Below are 22,790 nucleotides of genomic sequence, written 5' to 3' on the forward strand. Positions count from 1 at the left end.
AGGACTTGAACAAGTTTAGCTCCAACTACACTGGTACCCGGCGTTATATCGAACGCAAACGTAACGTTAGAGGACCACTGCACTGAACACAATACATACGGCATGTGTACGGTACGTGAGCGCGTCAATTCAAAAAGGTCAAATGAACAACGAAAATATTTCTGAATTGCTGTTCTTTTTGTCAGGAGTGTGAAATGTAACTTACATACATCCAAAATGCCACCCAAGCGGCGGACACGAGTAAAAGCTCAGGGAAAGCAGAAATCTTCCAAATCAAAAGGTAGGCTTGGACTCACTTTTGGAGGCTGACGCCTTCAGAAATTCAGCGGTTGTTTCGTCAGACTCCAAACGACGTGGTCCTATTTCGACCTAGCCCCATAAATGTGGCCTATTTACTGGACTGCCTCCGTAAACATAGGCCACACATCCACATGTACAAAAATCGTGTCGACGGAACCAATTTTTGATTTTCACATTTAGGCTTAGTTTGTAGGGTTTTTTTTGCTTTAGAAGCATACTCACCCTCTTTATAGGCTAATCAGAAAGTGCTGCCTTTTTCAGATGTCTAATTTTTGTGAAATTTCATGTTGAAATTTTGATACGCAAACGTGTAAAAATGAATCTGGAAATTTAACGAAAAATATACATCTGAAAAAGGCAGCACTTTCTGATTAGCCTATAAAGAGGGTGAGTATGCTTCTAAAGGGGCTTTCGAGTCAACTCGTACCTTGGGCAACTCGTACCTTGGACAACTCGTACCTTGGACAACTCGTACCTTGGACATCTCGTACCTTGGACAACTCGTACCTTGGACGACTCGTACCTTCAATTAAGACGACTCGTACCATCAGAATAAAAAGTAGAGTACGTGCGTGACTTATACTCCTAGAACTATGAGGCTCCACGTAGTGGAGCCTCATAGGTTCAGAAGCCCGCAAAATTGTTGTCAGCACAAAACACTAATTAAGTACAAAAACGTCCATCCCAAGCAGGCCGTTTTCCACAGAACCGCTGCACAGTTTGCCCCTAAACTCCATACAATACCTCATGACATACTCACGTTATGTGCACCCAACAAACATCGGTGGATTCTGTCTGTTTTTCGGCAAAAATGATGAAAAATATGCCCTTTCTGCACTGAGCCAACCTAACACTTGAAACGAGCACGCGTGCAGAATGATCGCAGTTATTTTCGGTTCGTACTTGCACTTGTACGCATGTGCATACTATCGTTCCGCTCCTACACCATACCCCCCGCGGCGCGCTCCGAGCGATCGAACCGAAAATAACTGCGATCATTCTGCACGCGTGCTCGTTTCAAGTGTTAGGTTGGCTCAGTGCAGAAAGGGCATATTTTTCATCATTTTTGCCGAAAAACAGACAGAATCCACCGATGTTTGTTGGGTGCACATAACGTGAGTATGTCATGAGGTATTGTATGGAGTTTAGGGGCAAACTGTGCAGCGGTTCTGTGGAAAACGGCCTGCTTGGGATGGACGTTTTTGTACTTAATTAGTGTTTTGTGCTGACAACAATTTTGCGGGCTTCTGAACCTATGAGGCTCCACTACGTGGAGCCTCATAGTTCTAGGAGTACGTGACTTAGTGTGCACAGTGTGTGGTTCGCTTCCTTGACTCTGAAACGATACGATTCTTTTCAAGTTAAAGTTAATTTTTATCCCACAGAACCACATTCTAGATCTAATGGCTTTGCCAGGCAGCGTGATTTTCCGCGTTGGGCCTGCCGCAGGGCAATGAAATTTGACTGCCGGGCCGGGCCGGTCGGTCGTGCGCGGTACCGATGCCGGTGACTCGGAAGCGGCCGGCCGGCGCGGCGCGCGCGGCACTGCCATTCTGTTTTTAATGGAATTACATGTACTTGTACATTCCATGTGCATATTCAACGTTTGATTCGGTAGCTAAGATAATTTGTGAAATAAATTTTAATATCCTTTTTTTTTTTTTTTTAGGTTCTGGATTTGGCAAGGACCAGATGACATCGACAGTTTATTCTTTTAGTGTGTGGTTCCTTGACTCCCACACGATACGATGTTTTGCAAGTTAATTTAAAAAAAAATGTCACCGTGCACAGACGTCCATATTAACCGGTCAGCGCGGCGCAAGAACCGTGTCACTTTGCACGGATGGCTACCGTAGGTTGACCGCAAACGTACCGCGTGGGCCTGTGCATGCCGCGCACACAGTGCGTGTAACCTAGCTGCCGCGGCCGGCTTCGCGCTAAATAAATTCCTCTTTTGGGGGGAAAGAGAGCCCATACCAAAAAGAGATTCGCCTTTATTTTAATAAGCAGTCCACTTTCAATGAGTTACGGTCCACTTTATTCAGCCTCGGATCATTATCCTGACTGACGGTACGACTTGACTTACGCGTGATGGTACGAGTCGTCTTAACTAAAGGTACGACTTGCCGAAGGTACGAGTTGTCCAAGGTACGACTCGGTATAATGACGTCGAGTTGAAGGTACGAGTTGTCCAAGGTACGAGTTGCCCAAGGTACGAGATGACCTGTTACCCTATTTAAGCAAAAAAACCCTACAAACTAAGCCTCAATGTGAAAATCAAAATTTGGCTCCGTCGACACGATTTTTGTACATGTGGATGTGTGGCCTATCATGCCTATGTTTACGGAGGCAGTCCAGTAAATAGGCCACATTTATGGGGCTAATTTCGACCATGGAGCAAGGAAAACGGACGCACTGGCAGTGGATATTTTGCCGGAGACGGCAAACCTTCAGTAAACGTTAGTTTGCCGGATATGCACTGAACATGCGCAGTTACTGTTTTTTTGTACTTAAAACATTTTCCGGTGACAAATTTTAGTCTGGCTCCATGCCAATATTATCGTTGTATTTTTGTATTAACGAATGTCAGACAAGTCGACCGTTGAGACAACTCGACTCGGGACAAGTCGACCGTTGAGACAACTCGACCGTTGAGACAAGTCGACCGTTGAGACAACTCGACTCGGGACAAGTCGACCGTTGAGACAGCTCGACGGACTTAATGGAAATGTATACACGTGGAGCGGAAAAAGTTGCAAAAATCTGTGGCAGGACCGGTCCCGGGCGCGGCGCGGGCATACTCGATGCACAGAGGGCGCTCCGATCCGGTGGCTGTCGCGTCGGGCTGGCGCGCCCCGCCCGCGAGGACCGGGCGCCTGGCCCGGCACGCGGGCACGTCGACCGGCGCGGCAAGTCGCCGCACAGGCCCGGAAAAAACGAACGATGTGCACGGACAATCACGCTGCGCTATATCAGCTCTGTATGCAACAAAAAAACTCATGTGTCATCACTCCCAAACGGCGATCAGCCGCCGTCAAAAATCCCCGGTACTATCCCCAAAACTAGGCCCAAAAACATGCGAGGCGACTCAGCTGTCTCAACGGTCGACTTGTCTTTCCATATCGCACACACGGTCGAGTTGTCTCAACGGTCGAGTTGTCTCAACGGTCGACTCGTCCCGAGTCGAGTTGTCTCAACGGTCGACTTGTCTGACCCCCGTATTAACAAGATGGGAATCATATATAATTTCGGACTTTATTTCCCTTTAAAAAAAAATCCTCCAGAGCCACAAATCTGAAAAAGAAAAAGAATTACTCTGCAATAAAATGTTTGAGACATATTAAAATAATAAAAGAAGAATATTCTTATTTATTTGGGGATTGGAAAAAAAACCTTAAAATTGTGGCGGGGGTCAGGATTCGAACTCGGGACATCCCACTCACTAGAGCTTTGCCACTGCACCGACTGTGCTACACAACTTTGGTGGGAATTTAATACATGTTATAATTCAGCCCTATCTTAAAGAGTACAGCGCCCTCTGTTGATATGGATTGCTGCCGGCAAACCTTTAGTAAACGTTAGTTTGCCGGCGTTACCTCCGGCAAAATATACACTACCTTCAATTAGCGTTGGACAACGCGCGCGCGTTGCAAACATTACCTGCGCCGAATATGGTGAGTCGAGGATACAAAGTCTATGAAGAGTCTAAACAAATTTCTAAGTATTTCCTAACAAAATTGGAAATGTTTCTCAGTCCCAAATTGGTCCAACTCCAAGTAACTTGGACCCAACTTATCGCCTTTTTATTACATTCGGACTAGCAGTAGCAGTAGCACGACTAGTCCGAGTAACTTGGACTCTGGAGTTGGACCCAACTTATCGCCTTTTTATTACATTCGGACTAGCAGTAGCATGACTAGTCCGATTAACTTGGACCCAACTTATCGCCTCAACATTCGGACATGGTCTTGCGTAGTAGGGTCCAAGCTAGCCCCACTAGTGATGTGGCCACGATATTGCTGCGCTGTACATGTATCTCTGGCCGCACGCCAGGTTCTCCCTACCTACAGTGAGGGGTTTCTCAAAAAATTACGCAAATTTTCTTACAAATTACATATGGTTCATTGGTTGTATTACTCCAGCTCTAAATGCCTATCGCATGCGATAAGCATTTGTATATGGGTATATATTATATTTGTCCTAATATCAAATTTTCCAAGAATTTTTTTAATCTTTCTGGAGCCCATATGCACACGAAAATCGTCTGTTGATGGCAGCCAATTTGAATATAAAAAGCGATGACCCCAAAACTGTAATGTAGCGCTTATGCAAATTGATCTTGTCGCTCAGGCGCGTGAGTTGCGATGCGACGGCTGTTTCTTGATTCGCCCTGTATTGTGTTGCTGCTCGCTATAATACCGTCGGTTGTGAGATTTTACAGGAAACAGCCGTCGCATTGCAAATTGCGTGCCTGAGGGACAAGATCGATTTGCATAAGCGCGATGTCACAGCTTTGGGGTCATCGCCAACTGTCATTGCCATCTGTTCTGATGTGTGTTTAAAAATATCAGAATGCCACTTTTGAGTGTCATTTAGTCAGCTGTTTTGGTGAGTCTTTAACCTTACATAGGAACGGGGTCCTTAAGGTACAGTAAGGATAACCCTAATTGCCTTAGTAACGCATGTTGTTGTTTTTTTACTTGGCCTAATACATGTACTGTACTTACATTGTACATGTACCTGTCCTTAAACAGTTAAATGGTCCACACATTTTCACTTGCAGGTACTGTAATCTGTGTTCAATTTCACATTTTAGAATCATCCTCAGAAGATGCAGAGCAATGTACAGCAGAAGATATTGCCAAGCGACTGGCTAAAAAGTACTTATTGGTGAGTGATGTCTCGCATTGAACATACGTATTACTTGGTAGTAGTGATGCTGCACATACCAGTATAGTAGATAGCATCTGTAAACATCTGCATTCTCACTGTAGGCTTACATGGGAGAGGAATGACGGTTAAACACTTTGAACTTTTTATATGTCTGTTCTGTACATGTATGTATGTGAATTCAAACCTGTAGAAATACATGTATTATCTATAAAAGTATTGTACAAAAACTACTTTAATTTGTTGTCATATTGGTAATCTTGCCAGCTGAAAACGTATTTTGGGAATTCCACTAGCTGGCCAAGCTATTTGTTCTTTTTTTATTACTACATGTAAACATTTGTACTAAGCCTGGTCTTTTATTCAAGTGAGCACACAATCACACATTAAGTACCTGTAATTCATGATTCAGCTTGGGCTCTCTAAAAGTTGGTCACTGGATTTTAGTTGCTTGTAAATTACATGTACCGGTACTCACCTAGTCACCTTGCATTCCAATTCAGTTGAAAAGTAGCCTACCGGGTGGTATTCCGTATTCCACTTAACTGGCGGATGTAGGTTTCAATGTTTCCTAACAGAACAATGTACATGTACGTACCTGAAGTGCCATGGTTAAAGCTTGGATTTATTTGAAAAGCTGGAATGCATTTTTGCAAATTACATGTACATGTATTGGTTTGACATTGTACATGTACATGTACATTTTGTTTTGTACACATGCATATGTAGCACTTGAACATCATGAACATGGTGCATGTACTAAATGCATTGTTCTTGAACGTAAACATTTGTACTTGTGCTACATGTATATTTAGCACTATTTGGAATAGCACTCTTCTCAATATTCAATTTGCCCTACAGGTACTAATATCATTTCAAATGTATAACTTTCCTCATCTGTTGTTAACTAGAAATCCAGCACAGACACAGAACAGTCAGACCATAAGGAAAATGAAAAAGCTGCTACCAGGGTGAGTATAAATGTCCAAATTCCACGGAGGTATTTTTAGAAAGATTCCCATACCTGGCCGTCACTACTTTTTCCCTGCAATGACCTATCCACCATTAGAAAGTGATACATGTGTGTCTTAAAAGTCAAATTTAGCTGGGAAAATGCTAGAAAGCATTTACTGAGAAAACACTTGGAAATTTTCAGACCAGCCTTATAGGGTTTGTGCATAGGGTGACAACTGACAAGTGATGTCCAGGTATGGAAATCTTTCCGTATTTTTAAATTGTAGCTATACGGGGCGTCCTGAAAAAAATGGTGCATGTGAACCCCTCCATTTTTGCGGATGTTTACACCATTTTCAAGGTAATAGATTTAACTTGAGAATACCGTTTGTTTCATTGAGATTGCTTCTGTAAATCCAAAGATATGTTTGAATAACGGCAAAGCCATGAAACCCATTTTGTGCCACTTTCTGTGAAGCAGTGAAAATCAGTATAGTCCTAGTCTAAAACCAAATCACTTTACTATTAGTGATTTTAACATTTTTAAGCAGAGTGTGCAATGTTTATTTTTACTTAATTGAACTCTTTCATTGAAGTTTTAAAGAAGTGAACCTGTCTGTACTATTAAGTTGTTTCAACATAAGAACAAAACCCTATATTGTCATGTAAATGGAATGTTTGTCTCACACCCATAGGGATAATCTTATCAAAAGAGCCATACTGGCATTGTCTGATCTTTGAAGCACTCGCTTCCTAAAAGTGGCACAGAATGGGGTTTTTTGGCTTTGCGGTTATTCAAACATATCTCTGGATTTACAAAAGCAATCTTAATTTAACAAACGGTATTCTCAAGCTAAATCTGTAACCTTGAAGACCGTGTAAACATTTGCAGTAAATTCCGGTTGTAAATTGGTGAAAATGGTGGGGTTTACATGCACCATTATTTTCAGGACACCTTGTACTACATGTAGGTATCCTCTACCACGCAGGAAACAAGTGGCATACTCTTCTGTTTCTTGTGTATGTCGGCTCTACTGTGTGTGTCAGCTCTTGATCAGGGTATCGAGTCCAAAGTAAATCAGCCACTGGCTTGGCTCCATCATACACAGTCTTTTAAAATCCTCCAAAGCCTCTCGGGGGAATTTTTGAAATGTCTGAGACAATTAGGGTTAGGTTATCACATAAAATCAATGGCGCAGTGCGTAAAGCGCTCGCCTCTCACCATTATGGCCTGGGTTCGATTCCCGACTCGGGTCATTGTGTGAGTAGAGTTGCTTGTTGATTCGCTCCTTTGCCAGAGGGTTTTTTCTCGGGTTTTCCTTCAGGCCGGGTCATACTTCATACGACTGTGAATACGATGTGATTTTGACGCCAGGAAGCATTTGCTGCGAAATTCACCGGAGTTAAAATGTGTTCAATATTTGCGAATTTGCAGCACAAAAACATTCCCTGCCATCACAAATTCACATTCGCGATCGCTTTCGCTCCGAGTTCGAACTGGCCTTACCTCTGCAAAAATCATCATTTTCGATTTGGCACCATGGTAAGACATGGGTCGAATGGCGCTGCCCAAGGTGCCTTTATGTGCCTTTTAACTATGGCTGCGTCCTTCACAATCCAGCTTCTGCTGCAAGTAAGGACGATAAGCCTCCCAAATGTATTCATTTATTTAAGTGTAATTGTTGTTCTTTTTTCTCTTTGTTCCTCCCGCGTGTTTATCCTGAAGGTGGGCGATCCTTACGATGCAGACTTGAGTGACGTAGACACGGCTGCGTCTGTAGATACAGCCAGCGATATGGAGTGCCAGGAGGCACAGCTTGTGCCTCGTATTCTGTCTCCTTCCAGACGACCTAATGTGCCGTCAACCCGCACAGTCACAAGTAAACATGGTAAAGGCAACTGATATTTGCTGGGACTGTTTTCATAGAGATGCTAAGCATGGAATTTTGCTCAGCACAGAAATCATTTGCTTAGCAAGAATGGGTTACCAATCAAAATGCCATGTGATGTGCAGTGGAGGTGCAGTCCAGCAAAGAAACTTAGAAGCCATTTTTTGAGGTGGTTTAACACACACCGCATGCGTTCTTAAAGACAAGGCGTGCATGCATTCTGGTAACACTATTGGTCGAATGAGCCCGGAGTGCGTGCGTACTACCTGAGCGCGACTCACGCGAGTCTGGTGCCACGACAGTGCCACCTCAGAAAATGGCTGTCGCCGAATTAGTCTTTTGACTTCATGTAACTTTTTCAGCTGATGTTTGTCCTTGCTTCATAAATTCTTTCGCAATATTTTAAGCTTCATGAAATAAACCATTATCATGTTGCGGCTATCTTGATTTTTTGCCCTTCAAATTAACGTAACCACAGCGAGGCTGGAAGGAAAAATAGTCTGTTTCCTTTGGCACAAAAACATTGCCATTCAGTACTGTTATTGCATACAGGGAACATGACTGAAATGGTGGCAGCATGATAAAGGTCTGTTGGGCCTTGATTATTAAAGCTACAGTCCATCATTTGTAATTTGAGCATTTTGTTCGTTTGAAGCAACAAAAGAGTTCAAAATCTAATGAAGGACACTAAGCAACTAACCTGATGAAATTTCAGCTCAGCTTCAGCTGTACATTCCGAGAAAAACAGCATTCTAAGATCTCAATTTCAAATCAAAAGTTACTGAATCATGTTTTGAATTGTTTTGAATTGCAGTTATACGCGACGTAGCGCACTGATCCGACGAATTATAACAACCGCGCGCGCGTGTGCGTCGTTCCAATACTTGTGCGCGCTGCACTGAATAACAAAACGAACTACTAATTTAAATTTTCCTACGGTGCTTCTTAAGAATCACTGTTGGAACTGCCTTCTTTCGTTAATTACTTCAAAATGACAGCTTCCCAGAAAGAATAATTTCACAGGGAGTTTAGTTTCCTTACTATCTTTCAACCAAGTTTGTTTTTCAACAATAATTACGCCAGTTACTTTTCGGATGGCTGCAAATGATGGACTATAGCTTTAACAACTTTGATTATGCTATTGTAAAGATGTGGGGAGATATTTCACTTGTATCAATTTATTAAATTAATTATTTAACAATCGCTGGGTTATATATATACATGTATTGGGGAAATAGTAAAGGGCTTGTTTGGTAACCCATGTACTGGCGTTGGTGTTTCACAGTAGTCTTGGTCCGTCAAAGACTGGATTTGAATTTTATCCCCCTTTAATATGCAGCCAGTCCGTGACAAACGAGGTTTCTATCAACAAGATGAATCAAATCCAGTATTGGCAATATTGGCAGCCCTACCCAGGAAATTCTGAGCGTACCTCAAGCATGCTGTATTCAAGCTAAGGCCAAAAAAAAAAAGTCTCCGGTTTCTGGTATGGAGCTTGCCCAAAAAGTGGTGCGGCGACGCGGCTTTTTTGTTTTTTTACCTGATTTTTTTGCTTCAAATGTCGGCTGATGACTGCAAATGGTGCCCGACTAAACTTAGTGCAAATGTATGGGAGTCCAGAGAGGCCACATAAAGCTTATTCTCGACCATAACCCAATCTAAAAACACGTTAAAATTGTGCAGCAGCAGGATTCCAGTCAAACCAGTGAGTTTGGCGGTTTTGAGACATCATCTTTCATTGAAAAAAAACTTTTTCATGTTGCCGACGCGGATGGCTACAGCGACGCGCGCGCATACCAGAAACCGGAGACTTTTTTTTTTTGGCCCAATGCATGCGCGTGAGGTATGTTCAGAATTTCCCAGTTAGCGCTGCCAATATTGCCAAGACTGGCTTTGATTCATCTTGTTGATAGAGACCTCTACCACCGTGGCAACTCACCACAATTGTCATGGGACTGGCTGCAAAATAGGGGAATTTACCCTGAATCGTGCGAATAAGTAAAAAGATAACGGTTTTGATTACTGTGAGCTTTCCTGCCGGACATGCGTTTGAGAGGTTGCAGTTCTCTGTTGTGAGGCGTGTGGGCCCTACACATGCATCCGTCATGCCCGAGCAATACATGCAACCCCGATGGATATGAGATAATATAAGGCACACAGTGTTTATGAAGTAAACAGTCATTGTTACAAACTGGACAAGTAGGCTTTCAAGACATGATTTAACTGCGGGATGCATTACTCTAATGACATGATCATGTTTGTTATCTGTATTATATCATTGAATTGCTTTACTTAGCAAACCCTTCCAAGTCAAACCGGAAACTTCAACAACCAGTCCAACCCTCGGCAAGGCAAGTTCATCCAAGTTCTGCCAAGACTCTGCCTAGCCATCGGCATGACTCTAGAAGACCATCGGCCACACCAGAGAAAACTGCCCCAGTCCGCACCCCAAAGGAACAGCATCACTCACTCGAGAGTGACAGTGGGCTGTTTGTCTCCCCGTTCACAAGCCTGCCCCGACACTGCTTGCCCAAGATGAACGCGTCCGACACATCCACACCCACATCCGCGTGCGGCGACATCCGATCAGACCTGAATGACTCGTGCTTTGGCTTCGACAGCCTGATGGCTCCAGATCCCCTGGCTCCAATCTCGCCCGTGGACCCCGTGTCGCCGCCCAGTCACGTTTCTCGTTCACGATCTGCCCTCAGCGATGTTTCATTGACAGGAAACAGTAGTGCATCCACTTCGTATTCCGTCGTTAAGCCAGTGAAGCGGAAGGTGTCTGCAGCCATGGATGTGACAAGCCTTGTTCAGGAGAAGCCCCAGCCTGTCAAGAAACAGAAGAGACAGTTCAAGCGTGATGCAGTTGTGCATGTGAGTAGTATGCTCAGATCTCTGTACTTGAAAATACTGGCAAAGCTAATACGGTTCCCATTTTTCAAACTTTAAACCAATTTCAAAGTCTTGCTAATTATACAAGGGAGACACCATTGGTTTGAATCCTGCTTCCAAAGGTTGATTACTGTACATGAAAAGAGGCAGACACCAAGACAAACTGTCATCTATTGTTTGTTGGTTCTGATTATTAACAAACACAAAAATTAGGTTTTTAGTATTTTTGCCTTGTCGTGCTTGTTGTCTCTCTAACTACCTATGTAGCTACCCTAATTTATCAAACTCAACACCCAGGTTTTCGGTATTTTAATGGCCTGCTACAGTTGTGCAGTTGTGTCAAGTCAGGCCACTTTAACTGTACATTAGGTTTGATGTGCCAGTTATGATAAGGCAGGGTTCTCCCCAGGATTTTTTCAAACCTGTGGGGGAAGTTTTGTTGTGATTCACCAACCTGCGAAGCCATGGCGTGGGGTTCGGGGCCCGCTTAAGGGCCCCGAAAAATTTTGAACTTTAGAGGCTCTCTGGTGCATTTTAGAGCAAATCTGGGGAGTCTTTGAGGAAGATTTTCCCTTAAAATTTAGAGGAGATCATGTGATATTTTTTGTAATTAAAAGAAAAAAATATATCAAAATTTTTAACTTAAAAAAAAAAATCAATATTTCAAAACCTGTGTTAAAACTTCCTGATCTAGAAAGTATGAATTATATTAACAAGCAAGTTTCAAATTAAGAAATTAAGGTGAAGAAAAATATCACTTTTGCTTCCGATTACATGCCTTTCAAAATAGCGTCGGTAAGTCGGAAAAATTATTTCGCCAATTTTTTGGGCTGCTGATTGAATCATGGAGGAATAAAAACACTTGATTGAATGGAGCATATTGAACAAGGAATCATGTAGTTTTGTGCCTGGATTATTTTCCTTTGCACCACGAAAATTATCAAGACTGACCATCAAAAGTGATTAAAACTTGCCTCACCTAATTAAAAATATATTTGAGGTAGTTGATTCCACAATATGTTTAACGTACATCATGGCCCCTGGCGCCGTCAACATTCAGTCTGGCCGGCTGTACATGGCGCTGTGCTCACGGCGCAGCATCAGTGTGCATTACTGAACTGTGTACGGCCCATCCCATGTGGCTGAAAATTTTGCACCACTGCTTCTAAGAAGCATGCTACGCGTACGATGTTTCGCCATACGTTCGAGCTTTGCAATCTCGTCATTTTAATGGAAAATACATACACAGAAAATAGAGATCACGTTCTGTGAATTAATTTGCAGAAATTCTCTTTCTCCATCGATGTTTGTTTGGTGTTTTGACGATCCAACTTCGGCCGAAATCATCATGTATGCACGTACAAGGCAGTAGTCACTGGTTCCGGTCCTTCATCATAGCATTGATACTGTTAGCACGCGAAGGGAACCAGTGTACCATGCTGAATGCGCTAATATATAGCTGGGTGCTGGCGGTCGTCGCGGAAGACCTGTCATCGTGTGCATTTTGATCACACATGCAGCATCAGAAATACGGGATTTTTGTCAAGATTTTGAATGTCAAGATGAAATAATGGCGTATGAAACGATAATGTTGTGCATTTTAATGGCTTGTGTAATAAATTATATTGTGCGTATCGGGGGCTGAAAAATGTGATCGGCATTTTTGTCGGCGTATCGGGCCACAATTCCAGCGTATCGGGCCGATACGCACGTTTGTACGTGGGGAGAACCCTGTAAGGTGCATCATACGTACCATTCGGTTCTTGCATGTTGTTGGATTTGACAGATTCTCGATTGTTATGATACAACCAGTGAGGGTTATTGTATACATTGAAGAAAGAACATGGATGTTCTTGCATGTACATGTACCCTAACAGTCCTGAATCCTCCAATTTTAATACGATTTTGCACACCCACTATCAGTAGAACAGGCGGTAAAGAACCGTATTTTCTTCGTTGGTTTGTTAGTTGTGCATTGTGTAATGACGTTCTTAAATCAAGGGCTTAGACAAAGCAGAAAAGCATTCTGTGGAATATGTTGATGTCCTCAGACGATCTACATATAAAACTATTAACAAAACCAATGTTTTTTACATTCACAGAATTCACAGAAGTTGTGTAAAGCACAGGAGTGGGCGGCACAAATGGCGGAGGAATTTGAAGACATTGAAATGCATGAACTCACCATTGAGGCATGACAAGTGGCATACTTTAAAGGTGCAGTAGACGTACAGTGGGCCCTGTACCAGCTTTGCAGCCTACCGTACAGTGACTGATTAGAAGCAAATGGAGATATTTGCAACAAAAGTTAAGCATCGCATTATACACAGCAGATTGTATGGTCAATTCTTGAACCTTGTGAAAAAACAACAGTGATGTGCATTTAACACGTGAGAAGTTTCAGCACAGAGTGTCATACAGGTCGCCGGTCGCACCACGAAGTGACGTATGGTGTGCACAAAGTCCACAGATGGTACGTCACTTGGTGGTGCAACCAACGAGGTGTGTATGGAAAACCTTTGAGCTGTTATTAGACTGAAGATATATCCATTGGTGAAATTTGATGATGATTAGTTTGACTAAAGATGAGCCTGGAATATGGTGAGAAATAAAATGCAGGTGGTTTAGTGTTTATAGTGACATGAAACGCACTAAAGAGGCCCACAAATTTACTGTCACATTAACAGTATTTTCAAAGTGGTTATAAATGTACACATGTACTCAACACTACATAATGTTGTCTATGAATTAAATTAACAATATTTATGAATTGCGTTATGCTATACATGTTCATTGTACTACATGTACTAAGTGTAAAGAAAAACGTCCTACTTTTGATCCAAAATAACTCTGATCTTCACCAATGGAATTAAACCAAAATTTCAGATGATGTAAACAAGGCATGACAACTTTTATGGAGCAACTTTCATCAGCTTTGTACAAGAGGGTGAGATTTAAATGCCATACAAAAAACACTACTCACTTTCAAATTTCAATACATTGCTGGAGGCGGAAGGTGCGTCCTGCGGCAGAAAGCTTCTGAAGGAATGCAGGGTCACCCCTGATGTCATTGCACAACCTCCTCCGTTGTGTGTTGTGCTAAATGATTGAGGAGGTGTGCAATGACATCAGGAGTGATCCTGCATTCCTTCAGAAGCTTTTGGCCGCAGCATGCATCTCCAGCACTGTTTCAACATTTGAGGATGGGAAGTTGAAAGTGACAGATTCTGAAAGTTATTATTTTTTTTATATGGCGTTTAAATCTCACCGTTTTGCACAAATCTGTTGAAAGTCGCTCCAAAAATGTGTTTTGCCTTGTTTACATGATCTGAAATTTTTATATAATTCCATTGGTATAATTCCATTTGAGTTATTTAGGATCAAAGTAGGACATTTTTTTTAACACGTACATTTGTAGTGCATTCTATTATAGAATACAAGCTTTCTACCTTGGCTTAAATTGAAGAGGTGTTCGGTGCGATTTCTCTAATTTATATGTGTTTGCACATGAATATATCCCGCACATAAGACATTCATGAACGGACACAGAGCACAGAATGCATAATTTTCAATTTGCTGTTTTTGGAATTATAATTTAATAACGAACTTTTTGAGTAGAAATGGGAAGTATCTATATCCGATTTTTTACAATTTTGCTTCTGAGCGTTAGTGATAAAGAATTCTGAAAACTCACTTTCATTGCAAGCACTGCTATTAAATGGCATTATGCCTTTGTATTATTCTATTACGAAAAGTAATTATACATGTACATAAGTATGCATGTAAGTTTGTATTTTATTTCCCATTGGACCAGCAAGTGTAATTCCTGCAAGAAAGCAAACATTTGATTGCCATTATTTCAGAGGTAATTTACATGTAGTTTAGTTCCATTATTGGCATTGTATTTTTGTACATTGCAGATGACTAATTTATAGTTGAAAAGACTCTGTTGAAGGTAGAGTACATCATTTGTCATTTGTGCATCTTTTTTTCCTTTGAAGCAACAAAAGTGCTCAAAATCTAAAGAAGGGTGCTTAACAACAAACCCGATGAACTTTTAGCTCAGTGAATGACATGTTCGCATTCAGCCCATTCCAGCTACGCGATGTCACGCATTGAAGTGACAAATTATAGCAACTGCGCGCACGCGTGTGCGTTATCTCAACACTTTCGCACACCCATTCTCTGAATTAATAACGAACTACTAACAGAAATTTCCAAAGATGCATCTTTGGAAATGACCTTCTTTTATTGTTTTCTTTAAAATGATAGCATGTCAGAAAAAATAATTGCACACAGAGTTTAGTCCCATTACTATCTTTACACCAAGTATTTTCCTTTCATAAATAATTTCATCAAGTTAATTTTTGGATAGTTGCAAATGATGTACTCTATTAAAGGCAACTTATAACAGATTTTTGGAAAAAGAAAAGTATCAGTATTTGTTCATTAAATTAAAAAAAAAGCAGTTTCAAACTATTTTGAAGTATATTTTCTTGATAAAGCTGCATAGCATGCATTTTATTCATGCAATTCTCCCTCAATTGTAACCGCGTATGAAGTAACTTTTATACAAATAGTTTTTGTAATCAGCAAAAAGACATTTAATATTTTGTTGTACTTAAACATATTGCTGAAAAAAATGTGAAATAACTGAGAAAAAAAGACTATTTATTTCTGGGAATGGAAAAACTCTGCCAAAGTTCTAAAAAATAATGGGAAAAAACAGATACATTTAAGGAGGTCACACAAAAGATCACACAGTTCAGCTGTACTCCCAACTCTCAGGTTTATTGCTCATTGTAGAGTATATCACAGGTTAATCTATACATTTGTAAGACGATTAAACTATCATTTTGGCCCGTTCAATGTTTGAAACCACATGTATTTAGTTTGGCCACATTTAGTTAAAATTGTTTGATGAGCATTATGTGGTATTGTATAAATGTACATACATGTATCTGTATTTGTGTTTAACATTTTTTCTTTTACTTGCATGTATTTCTTTTTTTAGTTTCAGTATGGAAAATGTCACTACTGAGCATGAAGCATAGATACATGTACCTGTGCTTCATGAGGTTTGAGGTGTTTACGAGAAAATTAAAAGAGACACGCTACACAAATGCCTTGTTACTTGCTCTGCTGTTTGAATCCACTCGTTTGTACATACATTTTGTATATGGGTCATTTCACAGGGTTGATGGGAAGCAGTGCATGTTACATCCATATATTTGGTTAAATTATTAAAAGTATCCATGCATTCTAAACAATTGCTCAACATAATATTCGTCTTAATGTGTTTCCATACTTGTGAAAGTTGGAAATCATTTGAATGTAATTTGACAAATATACGAGCAAAAATGTAGGAATTGGGACGTAACATTGACACCGTGTCATTTCATTTATGCTCCATTTGATACCTGACTACCAAAACAAAAGCTTTTCTTATTGTGTTGCATGTATAGTAAGAAGTACGTAATAAAGCTATCATATCTGCTCCATTTGATACATGACTACCAAAACAAAAGCTTTTCTTATTGTGTTGCATGTATAGTAAGAAGTACGTAAAGTGAATTTGGGAAATGTTACACAGAAATTTAAAAAAAGGTACAAATGTCATATTTGGACTTAACATTGACACGGTGTCAATGTTACGTCCGAAATGACATTTTTGGCTCATATTTTTGGCAAAATACATTGAAATGATTTGAAACTTTCTGGCGTAGTGAAACACCCAATAACAATTATTATGCAGAGCAACTGCTAGCAAGATATTCATGCTTTTCATAATACATGTACATGTATGGTCATATGTCACACATTGTTTCGCAACGAACCCGGTGGAATTGTTGCTTTGGTAACATTCTCTTCAGTCATAATAATAACTTGGTTAATATAGAGAAAAACAATTTTGCAGACACTGCTAGGTAAACAAAACTATGAAACACCTATTTTTATATTATATTATTTTTTTTAGGGGGGGGGGGGGTGGCGGCACCAATTCCCCACCCCCAAATACACCATGCCCCGCCCTTCATGCCACTGGTGACAGCAAATTCATCCAGGCTCAACGCGCCCTTCGCCCATTAGACAGTGGGGCTTTATTGTTATTGCGTGGTGATCAGACCCGATCGCGTGCGACTTGTAATGAGTCTAGAAGTAAAGAGATACAATGAAGTGCAGCATCATTAGGCCAGTTAGCGGTTTTCCATCTGTTTGAAATATAGCCTACATAGTACATAATGTACAATGTGTGCCTACAATGTAAAAATGGAAGTTGGAAATCATAAGGACACTTTCTTAGATGAAACTTGAAGGAAGTACATGTACATGTTTCCCCAAACTGCTTCATATTTTAGTTCTTTAATCAATAGTAAAGTTTGACAAAACGAGTGACCAAAGGCTTCAAGTTTATACATGTGTAAACAACAGTTATGATTGTCAATTTTTTGGTTGTTCCTAATAGCGAAATACGGCCTAATATATAAGGCCTTTTTTTGAAGTCACTTATGTATCCTTGTTTTTGCATCATTGCATAAAGCTTTATGTAATACCCAAACCACCTGCTTGATTACCAGGCTAATTAGCCAGTCGCCAAGTTGCAAGTTAACCAAAAGGCTTATCACTTGGATTACCTAAAGAATATACTACGTCGTGGCCGACCTGTAGTGTAGTTCGTGTGTAATATTTCACCAGATGTTGGAGATCTGGTTGGCAGGTGTTTCCCGCGCCCGAGAGAGTCCTAGCTGCCATTTGAAGTTGCGGTTGATTGCCTTGACGATTAGGCCCGAATATTTTATGACAAAATAATGCCCTATAGGCCTACATGTAATTCTAACCCGTCTGGCTCGGGGAATAAGTGCTCGTTGATTGTGTTAACTTTGAAATGTCGGTGTCAGTTTCCAGAAAAAATTATAACGGTAAAGAAAGACACTTAAATGAAAGTTACGTAATTAAATGTGACAACAAATACACTGGCTGGTACAACTTTCCATTACTCAATAAAGAGTTCTGTGCAAATGTGATACCAGTGCACTTCGAAATTCTTTTCTCACACGTGTTCAGGCTGCACAGAAAAATTGATCTAAATGTCGTGTTTCATTTGCTTACATTTTTTTTGTGAGTTTGGCCAATGACTTTTTGGAGAAATTCTCACCCAAAGAAGACCACCCCTTAAACGAATGATGTTTCCCAAACTGGAGTAGCCAAAAGGATCCCTCCACTGCAGGGCTAAACACCGCCACTTCCGGACCCAATTGTATCCTAAATGCTCAGAATTGGAAGCTCCAAGTCCAGGCCATGGGCGTCGCCAGGATTTTTATTAGGGGGGCCGGGGGCAAGCTCTACAAATCCTTGTACTTTCTCTAGCATATTCTCTATCATTTTTTCGAGGTTGGGCGGGGGGGGGGGGGACATTTCCCCACCCCCACCCCAGTTGACACCCCTGCGGACGCCCATGTTAAATGTGCATTACATTAACAGTATTATGCCTTTTTCTTTGTTTTTGCTTTTCCGGAGAAGCCTCCCCCCCCCCCTTGCGACACCCATAGTCCATGTTCTTCCATTACTTTCACCTGTTTTTCACATGTTGTTCTTATGTTCAGTGACAGTCTTTAAATAGTTTCTTTAGTTATGTAGGAGTAATTAAGTTATGTAACTTTTAAGCATGCAGAAGATGACAATAAAGCTAGCAGCATGCACCAGGCTGCACACACCCAGACTTTGTTCTTTATTTCAGTTAGAAGACAGAGGAATGAGGTTGGGTATTCATGATATTACATAAGAGGGTTATGTGTAGATTTCTAGGAAAGCCACTTTGATAGTTGTTAATAAGGGAAGTACTTTTTTATTGAGTGTTCAGTGTGCTTGAGATAGAAAGTGAGAACCTTGCTGAGGGTAGCCACTTCACAAATTTTGATCTTTTGCAAAGTCTGCGCTTCGGCCAACACATTATTCAGGTGTTGGGCCAGTTGTTTTTTTACAACAAGAAAAAGTAAAGCTATTTTGACGAAAGTCGTCAAGGCAGACCGTTGCCAATCTGCAATTTCCAGCTTTGGCGTAGCCAAGATTGCCTGGCACATAGAGTAGCAGTGGCACAGATACCCAACCTGCGAGATATAGACACCATTTCTGAAGAGAACTCGTAAGTTAAATTTTCTGTTAATTTCATTTGAGTTTGTTATCATAATTCCAATATACCTACATGAGCATCTTCTGCCTAGAAAGTGATTTTTGAAATTGGCATTAGACATTAGAGGATCTAACTTGCTTTATTGAAGTTGTGCGTTTAATCATGTTTTTTTTACAATTCGATACATTTATTTCGATGCTGCATAAGGATGATACATAATACATAATGTTATATATTCAAATTGACATTACATACTAGATATATTTACAATAGTGAACATTAACTAAATGGCAACATCTAGGTCCAGGGTGAAGCATCAGCTTTTGTTCCCCAGCCTATGGACAGACAGACAAGTGACAGACATACATGGAAAGACAGAGCACAGACACATGTGTAAGACAGTAATCAAAAACTGGTGATATTTGGCAAACTGAAATTGTTGAGTGTATCATTTTCTAGCATAAAATGGTCGTGTTGTACCTTTGACTTCAGAATTTTATAGGTCAAATATTTTCGAAGTTTCGGGTTTTATTTTATATCATATAGATGGCCAGAAATCCCAGGTGTTTGCGATAGAAGCCACTGGTATAGCTTATCCTGAGGAGTGCACTGTAGTCTCAGCCCCACCAGAAACTGGCAGAAGCCGTGGGCATAGTCCATCAGATGTACATGTATGCATGACGTGCTACAAAACCTGACACCAGTACCCGGCAACACCATCATCTACATTTGTATATAGTCTTGTATCATTTACTCATTTTTTTTAACAACCTAAGAATTTTTTTTTTTTTTTTAATTTAAGAAGTCAAACAAGTTTTCTGTTGTTGGTAATTGTAAGATTGAAAGTAAGAGAAACCCTTGCAAATTCGTAAATTGAGAAGAAACAAAAACCCTTGAAAATACTTGTAATACAATTTCCTATAAATAATAGAGAACAAATTTTGTCAAACAGAGAAGTTATACTTCAGTTGATTGATTTAATCTATCATCAGAAATTTAATACGATTTTGGAGGGAATATATCTCCTGTGCCAATGTGTATATATGATAGTTTGTAAATAAATTGTAAGCTTTGGAATATAGTAAAGAAACTTGAGTTCTCCCCGCCTTTTCATTTTGACAATTTTGCCCGGTATTGACCGATATAAATAATTTGAATATATAACAGTTAGTTATGGCTCATCGGACGGATTCTTGGCCTATTTACTTGGTTGCATCCCGAGCTAGGATGCGCGTTAAGCATTATGGTGGAAACAGCAATACCAATACGAAGCGCGGTTTGTTCATGATAGCGCCACCCATCGGGCTTTGGGTGGTAACCATTGATCTCCATATACACAGACTGGATGGGACATCGCGCAGTGTTTGTGCACGAATGCGCGGCCGAACAATGGCGGCGCGTTTACTGTCAGACGGGTAAACGCGCATTGTGCTTTCACTTTGTTTACTTTGGAAAATGGATTGTTGAGTGAAATTTTTCTTACAGGAGGGAGTTCAAGCGCTCCTCCAAAACAATCTTTAAAAAAAACCCTGAACGATGAAGAGTTACCCTTCAAACAGCTTTTCCACACTTTCTTGATATACACTTTCTTATTATGCATTTTCGAAATTCAAGAACCCCTCATTTCCTTTTCCCTTATTTTTTTAAAAATCCCTTCCCCTCCCAAAAATGATTGTAAGTAAATTGCCATTTCATTTTTGGCACATTGGTCATTAGAGCACACTGAATTACTCCATCAACGAAATGAATAATTGTATTAATAATATGCTGAAATGACATCATATTTTTTTAACTGAACACTCACACGAGAAATTGTATGGAGATTCATTCAAATGATTGATATATTTATTAAAAAACCTGGTCATAAACCAATTACAATCTAAAAGGTAAAAAACCCCTTAATTTTACAAAGTAATCAGTAAAAACTTCTTCCCGTCCCTAGATTGATCAGGGAATGACATCGTTTACCTCTTGTGATATTGTGTGAAAGGAGATGAATCACAAACCAAAATAGTACTATACTAATTTTGTCAAAGAATAATTCAAGCTACGCACGGTCTTGCAATTAAATGTTTAGCTATACTTCTGAAAATAAATATAATTACTTGTAAGTGTAATGGGAATCGTTTTTGTGAGCGAATATGACGGTGTTTATGGCTATAGCTAGTAATCTTATATAACGGCGTACACAACATAATTTCAAACCGTAAAAGTACTCATTGCTTTCTTCACCATACAAACTGTCAATAATGTGACAGTCATCTTGGGAGCTTATAAAAATACTAGCGTTGAACTCCACAACTTCTTTCCAAAACCAAAATCAATCAATGTTAACAGTTCCACATCGTAAAAATTGATTAAGTCAAACGCTCAGATGCTTATCACACGCATGTTCCATTCAGTGGATGATACAGTCGATTCCATCCCTCCGTGAAGTTCTCCATTTTCGTCCGGCTCGGTCCTGCAGCTGGTGGTTTTTGCTATATGGCTTTGCTGAAGTTCTTTGTTTGATATGAAGGTCAATCGGCCAGTTGTGCAGTAAGTTAGCATAAACCATCTCCTCGGTTTCTCTTTATAAAGAAAAGAATAGAAACATTTCGGTAGGCGTTAAGCCAAGGCAGACATAATTCAATCAGATTTTGCATATAAAAGTTATTCGAATAAACTATCTTAAACAAGTCAACTTTTGTTCATTGCCATTGCCGGGTCAATCATGTACGTTTAGGACTATGTCTTTTAAAGAAAAATGATGCCGACCACTGAGCATGACAGGCCTAGATCGCATGGAATTTGAACAGAATATCTCGCTAGCTACCACACAGGCCTCCATCCCCTCAAACTCAGAGCGACAACACTAACGATATTATAATTTGCTATGTTCATATTCCTCCATGCCATGTTGTATAGGCCTCGTTAAAAAAACAACTTACTTGCGAATAATTGTCCTATTCTTCAACGCTCCTTACTTCCCGGCTCCAGCGATCTAATGCTGCGCACACCTTGACTATACTCCTCGTCGATTTTGATCAATTTAGATCTCTGTTTCTTTTATTCTTTCAAAAATGACAAAGAAACCGAAGAAAACCCAACTTCATTTTTTAATCCTCCGTTCGAAAGTGTACACAACTCGAATGCGAAATTGTGTTCTTTACCCTTTTCAAAAAACGCGCGCGCGGACGCACGTTCGTACGCGATGTCCTATCCAGTCTGTGTATATGGAGATCAATGGTGGTAACGTATAACACAGGTGACCGAAGCTTGCCCATGCAGCCTCTTTTTCAACCTAAGCGCGCAAAGCGCCCATACCCGGCTAAGATGCGTTTTGCTACTATTCCCGGTTGGTGTGTAATACGCAGGCGCGGCACACGTACGGACCTACGGAGAGGAAAGAAGTAAAAAGGTGCTTGCCCATACCCCGCAGATGTTGCAATATTTTACGCGCGAAAAGGGTAGCAGTTGAGGCAATGCTTTGAGCTATTGCACAATTTGGGGGAAAAGTGGCAGTACAATTTATGTACATTAATTTAGTTAAATGAATACGCGCTGGGATAAAGGGGGAGCATCGCAGTTAATGGTTGGGGAGGTCCCCCCGCGTGATCGCCGCACATGCACTCTTATTACACGAGGGAATTTACACTAAAAATCTATTGATTTATTGATACAAACTATTACAATCAATTACTGAAATGCACGAATAACTATGGGTCTATTTATGAAAAAATCCAACCCAG

At 40.5% G+C, this 22,790-nt stretch overlaps 1 protein-coding gene across 1 annotated transcript; it reads left to right on the top strand.

Moving 5' to 3' along the window:
• Nucleotides 1-70: 70 nt before the first annotated feature.
• On the top strand, nt 71-13,531 carry LOC119741102 (mediator of DNA damage checkpoint protein 1-like). The gene is made up of 6 exons (XM_038216774.1): nt 71-280; nt 5,117-5,190; nt 6,102-6,161; nt 7,871-8,033; nt 10,330-10,910; nt 13,031-13,531. Exons 1-6 carry the CDS (start codon nt 217-219, stop codon nt 13,124-13,126), a joined length of 1,038 nt encoding a protein of 345 aa, XP_038072702.1. The 5' UTR covers nt 71-216; the 3' UTR covers nt 13,127-13,531.
• Nucleotides 13,532-22,790: the final 9,259 nt, after the last annotated feature.

This window comes from Patiria miniata, unplaced genomic scaffold, assembly GCF_015706575.1.
Source record: "Patiria miniata isolate m_02_andy unplaced genomic scaffold, ASM1570657v1 HiC_scaffold_5, whole genome shotgun sequence".
In the NCBI taxonomy this organism is placed as follows: Eukaryota; Metazoa; Echinodermata; class Asteroidea; order Valvatida; family Asterinidae; genus Patiria; species Patiria miniata.

Bases quoted from the DNA above. Each gene is read 5' to 3' on its own strand.
- LOC119741102 (XM_038216774.1), top strand. From the start codon at position 217: ATGCCACCCAAGCGGCGGACACGAGTAAAAGCTCAGGGAAAGCAGAAA. The intron at 281-5,116 runs GTAGGCTTGGAC...TTCACATTTTAG, and splicing joins GAAATCTTCCAAATCAAAAG to AATCATCCTCAGAAGATGCA. The intron at 10,911-13,030 runs GTGAGTAGTATG...TTACATTCACAG, and splicing joins AGCGTGATGCAGTTGTGCAT to AATTCACAGAAGTTGTGTAA.